The following is an 11,041-nucleotide window of genomic DNA, read 5'->3' on the forward strand; positions in this document are numbered from 1 at the left end:
CTGCTCCTGTTAATTTCATTGTAGTTACCTTAACAGGTGCATCTTTTTCTTCCCCCACAGTGAAACTCACTTGTAAGTTATGGTAATGTAAATAGATGTAGTACTGATATTATCAACACTTGTTAAGTTTAAAAGTATATACTTTATACAGCTTTAAATGTATCCAAAACTACATTATAACTCAAGTGGCTCTTCGAGTCCGTTTGGTTCTGATCTGGCTCCCGTGGAAATCTTGCTAAAGAACGCATACTGCCCTGCGGTTACTCTGCTGACTCCCAGGATGATTTCCTTCAATTTAGAGGCGTTTTTTTAAACTCATTTCTCGCCCCCCCCAACAATCTCTCCGATTAAAATCCCCTTGTACCAGTTCCAGTCAATGGCATGATTAACCCTGTCGCTGCCAGAAGGGCCCACAACACTTTGCATCTGGCAGGGAAGGGGTTTTAGATAATTTCACAGGTATGTCCCGGAACCCTATATCTCCAATATAGTGCCTATGCTAGTGGTTTCCAAAAAAATTTTGACAAGCAACCCTACGTGAAATTCTGAGGACGTCCCAACCCTATCTAATAGCACGTCTGAAATATATGTACTGTAAGAAACCCCAAGGACACCCCAACCTTCTCTAATAGCGCGTCTGAGATCAGATGCATTGTAATTTCTTCTGTATTAGGTTCGATTTTCAAATGACCTTAATATTGCAGGGAACTTTTTAGGGAGCCCCGGGGAACCACTCTTGAAAAGGGGTGCCTTATGGGAGAGGGCTGGGGTCAATTATGGTAGAGGACTGGGGTCAATTATGAGAGAGGGCTGCGGTCCCTGATGGGAGAGGGCTGGGGTCCCTTGTGGGAGAGGGCTGGGGTCCCTTGTGGGAGAGGGCTGGGGTCCCTTGTGGGAGAGGACTGGGGTCCCTTGTGGGAGAGGACTGGGGTCCCTTGTGGGAGAGGACTGGGGTCCCTTGTGTGACAGGGCTGGGGTCCCTTATGTGACAGGGCTGGGGTCCCTTATGTGACAGGGCTGGGGTCCCTTATGTGACAGGGCTGCGGTCCCTTATGTGACAGGGCTGCGGTCCCCTATGTGACAGGGCTGCGGTCCCCTATGTGACAGGGCTGCGGTCCCCTATGTGACAGGGCTGGGGTCCCTTATGTGACAGGGCTGCGGTCCCTGATGTGACAGGGCTGGGGTCCCTAATGTGACAAGGCCGGGGTCCCTAATGTGACATGGCAGTGGTCCTTTATGGGAGAGGGCTGGGGTCCCTTATGTGACAGGGCTGCGGGCTCTTATGGGAGAGGGCTGGGGTCCCCTATGTGACAGGGCTGCGGGCTCTTATGGGAGAGGGCTGGGTCCTTTATGTGACAGGGCTGGAGTCCCTTATGTGACAGGGCTGCGGTCCCTGATGTGACAGGGCTGGGGTCCCTAATGTGACAAGGCCGGGGTCCCTAATGTGACAAGGCCGGGGTCCCTAATGTGACATGGCAGTGGTCCTTTATGGGAGAGGGCTGGGGTCCCTTATGTGACAGGGCTGCGGGCTCTTATGGGAGAGGGCTGGGGTCCCCTATGTGACAGGGCTGCGGGCTCTTATGGGAGAGGGCTGCGGGCTCTTATGGGAGAGGGCTGGGTCCTTTATGTGACAGGGCTGGAGTCCCTTATGTGACAGGGCTGGGGTCCTTGCATTCAAGAACAGACAGGACCACTACTGACAGGTGAGTAGATGGCAGGACGGGTACATGACTGGGGAACCCACACAATACACGCAGCCTTCCTTATAACCCCACGCTTCCCCTGTGCCTGGCAGGCCGGGCTGCCCCCCGCCATCTAAAACACCCGTATAAATTCCCCTCGCTTAGACCACTCACTCCACGTCCGCCATCTTTGTACACCCATGTGACGTTAACAGAAACCATAGAGTGCGGAGCCGGGAGTACCAGAGAGTCTCCTCCCCCTTTTCCCTTTCCCCGCAGGTGAGAGAGGCAAAGCCGCATACTTTCTGTCTCTACCTGTAACCATAGAGTCGCCGAGACCCACGCCGGGTCAGTCACTAGCCGCGTGGTGACGTCGGTCACTGGCGCTGTTACGGGTGGGGATGGGTTCTTCCCGGAAGTGGGGAAGGTCTGCGGTTGCCATGGTAATAATACCTGCTATGAAATATGAGGGCAGATGTAAATACTTTTTCATTTTAATTTGATACAATTAATGTTATAATGTAACACAATTATTATGTCATATTTATTGTCTGCCCGTTGTGTGTGTGTGTGTGTGTGTGTGTGTGTGTGTGTGTGTGTGTGTGTGTGTGTGTGTGTGTGTGTGTGTGTGTGTGTGTGTGTGTGTGTGTAGTGAAATTGCGCAAAAAATCAGAATAATGCAAAAAATATAGGTCCCTAAATGCAGCCAGAAAATGCCTAATCTCACACAAAGATATATAAAAATAGAGCAAAACAAAAGTGAATAGAGGGCGCAAATAGACAAACCAAGCTATATAGTGTTAAAAATCAGTGTTTCATCGAGGCGATTGCTGACCTACTGAGTGACGGGAAGTTCTTGAGCTTTCAGGATTTGCGAACCAAATATGCAGCACCAGAATTGGACATGTTCAAATATCTCCAAATTAGACATTTCCTACAAAAAATATCCCCAAAGTTAGAATTTCCCCCTCTCACAAACTTTGAGAGGCTGTGTCAAAACAGCACTCATCAAAAAGGTCTAATAACCAAAATATACGCTGGAATGGAGATGACAGCAAATTTACCAGATCATGAGTATATGCTCAAATGGGCAGCAGATTTGAACATAGACATAGACAGAGAGGATTGGGAAAACGTATGGGATTTTGCTGCAAAGACTTCCATATGTACCGGGGCGACTGCATTGTGGCCAGTCGACTGCTTACCTGCTGCTGTGTCCCCCAGCGTCTCCCGGTCTTTCCCGTCTTCATCTTTAAAATCATGTTTTTCTCCTGCAGCACTATTCAAAATGGCCACGCAGCGTTGTATGATGCCATGGTAATGGGGCGCTGCGTGACGTCATGTGGCATCACGTCATGCGGCACCACGTGACATCACAGCGTCCAGTTGCCATGGCAACGCAGCGTCGTATGATGCCGCGCGACCATTTTGAATAGTGCTGCAGGAGAAAAACATGATTTTCTAGGCGACAAGACACCAGAAGGCCGGGAGATGCCGTCAGGACCCCGCAACCGGCCCCCGCCGCAGGTAAGTGTCATGGGGGGGAAGGGGGCGAGTGGGTTTTGGCCCAGTTTGTCGGGCCCTGTGTGTGTTTTTGTATTCAATAAACATCCAGTCAATGTGTGAGGGAATTAGACCTATATGAAGCATCACTTTAGTGAACAAGTTGGCAGAAGCAGTAAAAGGAGTGCCAGCCCTCATGACGTAGTGGCTATGTATTGGGGCACTCAAAAGGTTAAGTGATAAAAATCATGATGTTTCTTAGGCCTTGTCCAGGCTCTTCGCTTGCGTGCTGAGGCGCAGGGAAAGCAGGTGCTTTCCCTGGCCTTGCGGTTGCGCTCCGTCATGGGGCGGGCCAGTGGCGTCACGGAGCTGGTTTGCCCTCATGGGGCGAACCGCTCACATGACCGGCCTGTCGCGCCGGTAATCGGGGGAATTTTAAAATCTGCTAAGACCTGCGCTTACACGCGCTTACGGAAGCGTAGGCGAGCCCCTACTAAAGCCGCTCTAATTGCGGCTGTAGGGGCTCAGTGCTGAGCGGGAGCGCGCGTCAGCACGCTTCAGCAAGCAAGCAGTTAACATGGCCGAGGCCTTAGGCAGCGGCCAGGCTGGGAGCTCGTCATGCGCTCTGCTTGGCCGGGCGATTCCTGGCCAGCTTGTTCAGGGCGCGCGGGTGGGGGGGCGCGGCGGTGATGTCACAGAGCTGGTTCGCCCTCATTGAGGCATTGTGGCACATCAGCGAGCAGCCAAATCAAATGTGGCTGTCTCGCCAAGCAGCGAGCACGCAACCGCACGTTGGACGTGTGCATCCAGAGTCGCCAATCTAATCGCGCGGTGGGTTCACTCCACCCTGGCCGCAGCCTTATACTCTCGCTTATGAGGTTACCATGGTAATCTTTAGACTGCCGGGGTTCTCCCAGAGCCCATTACAGAGCCGTATAAAATGAAATCTAACCCATACAATTATTGAGCCGTCTGTATTTTCTTGTCAGGAGGAGGCCATCTTGGATTTCTGATGTCATTGGTGTCTTTGTTTTACACAGGATTGAAGCAGGGGGTGTCCGGAACTGAACCCCATTCATTTCAGCTCCGGGAACCCCCTGATGTCAAAGATACAGACCTCCGAAGGGGGTGTCGGTAGCTGCTCCGGCTCACTAGCTGCGGTTCATGTAATGGCAGCATTTTCAAAGTGTTGACCGCGTCCTGCTGGCCAATAGGAAGCTGTGATGTCATCCGGTTTGGCTTCCTACTGGCCCACGTGACGCAGGAGCTTTAAACTTTGCCGAGATACCGGCACCCCCTTTCAGAGGTCTAACTTGGGAAGCAGGGGGTCCCCAGAGCTGAAATGAATGGGGTTCAGCTCCAGAGACTCCATGTTTCAAATTTATGTAAATAAAAATAAAAACCGGCCTACTCGGATTGCTCTTTTAAACACGAAATCCCCTCTTATATGCAGTACCTAGCGTTGCAAGACTTTGCATAATAGTGGAAACTACTTATTAGCAGAGCATTGAACTTATTCTTTGGGTCTGTTCTTTACACAGAATTGTGCGCGGAATCGAACGTACAAAAAAAACGGATTTTACATTCAAATCTTGAGTCTATAAAATGTGCAAATGTGTATTTGCATTCTAGTCACATGCCAGTGACTTGTAATGTGGTTACCCAGCTTCACCCAGCTCTATAACCATGTTGTGTATACAAATTAGTACCTTGTACAAGCCAAAGACAAAGTATTTATGTACTTGCTGAAGCAGATCCATCACCATGTACACGCAAATTGTTAAGAAAACCGACCAACAGACAAGTAACAAATATGTTAGATTCTAGATCAGTGTTTCTTAACCAAATTTAAACGAACCTAAAGGAATTCTCAACTTAACTTATGATGGGATTTAAGTGTATAGTTGCTGAATAATTTTGCAGCACATTTAAAAGAACAAAGAAAAAATACCATTAAATTTGCAATGTCGTTTTCAAAACCAATCCTAAATGTACACGTTATTAGGAATTTAAATTCAGTTCCACATAGGATTACCTGGTGACTTCTCCAAAAATACTGGACACAATGGTGAAAGGTGTGACATGCTCGACACACACACTCAAGACACACACACATACACACCCCTCTCACCTCCATGCTGTTTCCTCCTCTCCTTGGCCCCACCCCCGGGCTCCTGACACCTCCTCCTGATTGGCTGCATTACCGGGCAGCAGCTAATCCCTGTGCCCCCACCCCCCCCAAGATGGTCAGGTCACTATATCTAGAGAGGCAATATTGGTACAGTACATGTCCAGTATTACCTCTATTTTTTTTAGACAGTGTCCCCAAATACAGGACAGACACATTTAAAAAAAAAAATTTTTTTTATCGAATTCAATTCCTGGCGAATAGATTCTCTAATCCCCAAAGGGTTAATGAAGCCGCCAAATTAGCAGATTTTGACAGGGTGGAAAATACTCGCTAGGCAGCTAGCGAATGGCCAACATATTGAGCACAGATCAGAGTCTGCGAATGCAGAAGGACCTGGTGTGTGAGCCCTGAGCATAATCCCAGCAGTTTGCAAGTCGCAACTTCAGAACTTTCACAAACTGGGGATTTGGGGTGAATTCAAAATCAACATTGGATAATACAGGGGTGGCCAACTCCAGTCCTTAAGGGCTACCAACAGGTTAGGCATTTAGGGTATACCTGCTTCAGCACAGGTGGCTCAATCGGTCCCTGCTTCATCACAGGTGGCCCTCAACCTGTGGACCCCCTGGCTCTGCAGTACTTTTAGTGTTAATATTGTGCTTCTTTTCTGCTCACTTTTGCTCACCTTCGCGAGAGAAGATGTTTGTGTTGTCGCTGTATTGTAAGATTATGTTGGGAAGTGCAGCTGCGCCCACAAATTTATAGCTCACCAAAAATCCGAGTGTAAACAAAGTAAGTTTTTCCTTCAGTCTGTAATATAGATTATAAGGTAGGAATGCACCGCAAGCTAGAGGGTTTCCATGCACTCAGCAAGTATTCCTGCATGCATCATTAAGTATGTTTGAACAAGCGAACAAGCGAACAAGCCTTTGTTTTATCATAAAACATAAGGTTACAGAACGTGAATGTACTGAGGGATGTGTATCAAAGATCACCAATTTATTTATAAAATATTTTACCAGGAAGTAATACATTGAGAGTTACCTCTCGTTTTCACGCATGTCCTGGGCACAGAGTTAAGACAAATAATACATGGTTACAAATACAGTTACATAAATGAACAGGGTATACATTATATACAAGACATTGCATGCACAGTTAAAGAAAATATATGTTATGGGCGTATGTAACAGTTACAGACCAGATTAAAATGTGAGACAGCCTTAGATTTGAAAGAACTTAAACTGGTGGTGGATGTGAGAGTCTCTGGTAGGTTGTTCCAGTTTTGGGGTGCACGGTAAGAGAAGGAGGAACGGCCGGATACTTTGTTGAGCCTTGGGACCATGAACAGTCTTTTGGAGTCAGATCTCAGGTGATAGGTGCTGCATGTGGTAGGGGTGAGGAGCTTGTTCAGGTAGCTTGGTAGCTTGCCCAGAAAGTATTTGAAGGCAAGACAGGAAAGGTGAACTTTGCGCCTAGACTCTAGTGATGACCAATCTAGTTCTTTGAGCATTTCGCAGTGATGTGTGTTGTAGTTGCATTGGAGAACAAAACGACAAATTGAATTGTAGAGGGTGTCAAGTTTGCTAAGGTGGGTTTGAGGTGCCGTGCCATATACTATGTCTCCATAGTCAATAATTGGCATTAGCATCTGCTGTGCGATACGCTTTTTGACCAGGAGACTTAGGGAGGATTTGTTCCTGTAAAGTACCCCTAGTTTGGCACAGGTCTTGGTTGTCAGGGTATCAATGTGCATCCCGAATGTTAAGTGGGAGTCAAACCATAAGCCCAGGTATTTAAAACTAGTGACAGGGGTTAGGGTGGTGTTAGTGTTGGTTCTAATATGGAGCTCAGTCGCTGGAAGCTTTAAGAATTTAGTCTTGGTCCCAAATACCATTGTTACAGTCTTGTCAGTGTTTAAAAACAGTTTGTTTTGGGAAATCCAGTTTTCGAGTCTCAAAAAGTCAGATTGAAGTATGTGTTGAAGATCAGAGAGGCTATGGCTGTGTGCATATAGGAATGTGTCATCTGCATACATGTGTATTGAGGCTTCCTTACAAGCTGTGGGAAGATCATTAATGAACACTGAGAAGAGTAGGGGCCCCAGAACAGAGCCTTGCGGGACACCACAGGTGATATCCAGGGGGTTGGAGTTAGAGCCTGAGATGGACACATGTTGGGATCTTCCTGACAGGTAGGACTGAAACCAGTTTAAAGCATGCTTCCCTATTCCAGAGCTCTGGAGTTTGTTAAGCAGGATAGCATGATCAACTGTGTCAAAAGCCTTTGCAAAATCTAGGAATACTGCACCAGTGAGTTGTCCCCGTTCCATTCCACACTGGATTTCATTGCAAACTTTTAGCAGGGTAGTTACGGTGGAGTGTTTGGGACGAAAGCCAGATTGGAATTGGCTAGGGAAATTTGTCTTGGTGTAGTAGTCGTTTACTTGGGAGTGGACACATTTTTCCATGACTTTGGATAGAATTGGGAGAAGTGAGATTGGTCTGTAGTTTGAGACAGTGTTTTTGTCCCCACTTTTGAAGATTGGGACAACTCTGGCAGTTTTCCAGGTCTTAGGGATATGGCCAGCAGACAGGATAGAGGTGACTATGGAAGCAATTGCTTTGGCAATGGCTGGGGCACCAAGTCGTAGGAACCTAGATTGTAGCAAGTCAGGTCCGCATTGTCTGCTTAGTTTTAGTTTGAGGAGCGCTTGTGTAATCTCCTCTTCAGATACCGGGCCAAATTGAAAATTGTGGGCAGTGTTGGGAAGGGGTGGGGCTATGTGGGCACTCCCAGGATGAGATTCAGGTTTGTGGTTTGGGCTGCGTTTCGCTAATAAGTTAGTGGCACACCCCACAAAGTAATCATTGAATACATTTGCAATGTCAGTGGGGTTTGTCAGAGTAATATCCCCCTTAGTGATATTACTTGGTTGTTAATGGTTAGGAGGCTGGAATATATTGTTGATAATCTTCCAGAAGTTAGCTGGGTTTGATGTATTTTGGTGGAGATTGTCAGAGTAATATTGTGCTTTTGCGTGCCTTGTTTGCCTTGTGCACATGTTCCGCTGGCATCTGTAGTGATTGAGATCCTTGGTAGTGCCAGTTAATTTGTAGCTTTTCCACAAGGTATCCCTGAGCTGGTAGAGTGCAATAAGGTCAGTTGTAACCCATGGAAGATGGGCCCCCCGTACCCTTATTTTGCGTAGTGGAGCATGGGTATCGCAGAGTTTTAAGAACTCGGATTGGAAATAGTGGAGTGCAGAATCAGGGTCAGGAATTAAATCGATTCTCTGCCATGGGCAGTTGGTAAGGTCATCCAGAAACTGTTGTGGGTTAAAGTTTTTAAATGTTCTAGTGAGGAGAACTTTAGGGCTTGAATGGGGCGTTTTAATTTTCCTTACATAGTACACTATTGCATGGTCACTGAAAATGTCCGGAAGGATGCTAGAGGATTGGATTCTGCTGGGGTTTGAGGAGAGAATCCAGTCTAGCAAGGAATGGTTATGCGATTTCAGGTTTGTCCGTGTGGGTTGGGAAATGAGTTGCGATAGGTTAAGTGACTTGAGTTGTATCTGGATTTTATGGTTTTTAGGGTCAAGCCAGTTGAAGTTGAAATCCCCAAGAACTAGCAGCTCACTCTTCTCGTTCAGAGAGGAAATGGAGCCAAGAAACTGGGTGATATCAGCCAGGGATTGTAGAGGGACTTTAGGGGGGCGGTAGATGCCAGTGACAAGACGGGCTTAGAAAAGGGGAGGCAGATTTTGCCAACTAGAATTTCAAAAGAGCGTGGGCTTGGGGGGCAATTTAACAGTGTAAATTGTAATGTGTCTGCAATATAAAATAACACCCCTCCTCCTCTCTTTGACCTATCTCTCCTAAAAATGGAGTATCCCTGAATGGCGATATTTGCATCAGGGGTTTTATGGGTTAGCCATGTTTCTGTAAGAACGATGGCTTTGGGTTTATGCATAAGGCACCATGCCCTTAGTTCGTCCAGTTTGGGCAGCAGGCTCCGGATGTTTATATGGGCGACAGATAGCCCTTTTTGGAATTTAAAGGTGTTATGATGTTTAAATGAATATTTGTGAACTGGATTCTACCATCAATTTGCAAGATCCTAAAATTTAATTAACAATTTGGTGTGTCTGTTGATTAGGCAGACCCCTCCCTTAATTATTAGTCAATATGGCTGTGTTTTAGCATACTTAAGGCAGGATACTTTGGCTGTGAGCCATGTGGCTGTGTAACATCAAAGTGTGTAGCAGAGTTAATCTTGGAGTTGAAATTGGAGGTGAAGATTGAGGAGGATCTGAACTCTGAACAACAACTTTACAACTGTGAGAACTTTTCTTTCTAAAAGCGATGATTCTTTGTACTCTTCCTAGCCTCCAATACCAGACCAGTCTCTCCTCCTGCGTCTCACTATGCCCTCCCTATTTCTTTTTCTGTTTATTGTTTCCTCGCTCCTTTGTGAACATCCCTGTTCTCTCCAACATCCCCACTCCCCACTGCACCATTATTTATACACCTCTCTCCCAACAACTTCTTTACCCCTCAATAAAAAACAACCCCACAAATCCTCTATTCACACCATCTATCTACTCCTTCCTGCTGCTGGGGATCTCCCCAAAGCCTGAACACAGACATACACACCTGATCTTACCCACGCCTCCTTGTCATCTCTTCCCCTGTAAATGGTGTTAGCCTTTTCATTTAACACTGATTAACCTTAAAACTTGCCCCACAAATCAAGCATCCCAACAGCCTGCACTCATGGCTACTGTCCCACAGTCACTTATACCACCCATTGTGGCCAAGCACACCCATCTACAGCACTTATTCCCTCACCTGCTCTCTCTGTAAGTTTCCCCACAAACCTCTTAGATTGTAAGCTCTTCGGGGCAGGGATTTCCTTTCCTATTGTCTGATTTTTGCTGCACTTATTGTATTATTATAATTCCCTGTACTGTATTCTTTGTGAAGCGCCGAGTCCACTTTTGGTGCTATATAAATAAAGGCATACAATACAATATTAAGGGGGGTCATTCTCTGTCTGATGAGATGGCCAGTCAAATTGTTCTTGGCCAAAAAATCCCATTATTTTTATGATGCTTCCATCATTTGCATAAGGAGTGATTAGTTGAGTGGTTACTGCAGCCGTCACTCAGAGGAATACAGTATTATAATCAGTGAATTAAACTTTTGCCTTTGCAACTGGCAATATTTCATTTCTTTTCATTTTCCATCCTCTTTTTGTCAGTAAAATGTGCCAGGTTTCAGGTGGTGTCAAACTTCAAGAGAGGTTTGGGTTAATAAGTTTAAAGTAGCAGAACATGCAGCACTGCGCAATTACATGTCATTTATTCTTATTATTACAGGATAGAAGCAGGGGGTCTCTGGAACTGAACTGCGTTAATTTCGGCTCCGGGGGGGACTGGAGTTGGGGACCCCTGTATTAAATAATTTGTTTAACTGCATCTACAAACTGGCTTCCTCTTCATTCATATTTATTGCTAATCTCCTGTATAAAAAAAGTAAAAAACAAACATTCTGTAAAAAAATAAAAGACGCCTGGACCAGTCATCTCCAAACAACGGAAGTCTTGTGTCCTTAACATGCATTTATTTATATATATTATATAGCTTTTACATTCTTTTATTTCATATTTATTTATTTATAAAATATTTTACCAGGAAGTGATACAGTGAGAGTTACCTCTC

At 46.1% G+C, this 11,041-nt stretch overlaps 1 protein-coding gene and 1 long non-coding RNA gene across 2 annotated transcripts in view; one reads left to right on the top strand and one right to left on the bottom strand.

Moving 5' to 3' along the window:
• SLC9A8 (solute carrier family 9 member A8) overlaps positions 1 to 1,985 on the bottom strand; it is a 73,252-nt gene extending 71,267 nt beyond the window's left edge. Inside the window, exon 1 of the mRNA XM_075584182.1 lies at positions 1,857 to 1,985. Within this exon, the coding sequence (XP_075440297.1) occupies positions 1,857 to 1,870 (14 nt within the window). The 5' untranslated portion in view covers positions 1,871 to 1,985. The remainder of the gene's footprint in view (positions 1 to 1,856) is intronic.
• LOC142484933 (uncharacterized) lies at positions 1,956 to 10,798 on the top strand. Its single transcript, XR_012798306.1, has 2 exons — positions 1,956 to 2,125; positions 10,700 to 10,798. It is a non-coding gene; the product is annotated as an uncharacterized LOC142484933 (long non-coding RNA).
• Positions 10,799 to 11,041: the final 243 nt, after the last annotated feature.

The sequence above is a fragment of the Ascaphus truei genome, unplaced genomic scaffold (assembly GCF_040206685.1).
Source record: "Ascaphus truei isolate aAscTru1 unplaced genomic scaffold, aAscTru1.hap1 HAP1_SCAFFOLD_471, whole genome shotgun sequence".
NCBI classification, from domain to species: Eukaryota; Metazoa; Chordata; class Amphibia; order Anura; family Ascaphidae; genus Ascaphus; species Ascaphus truei.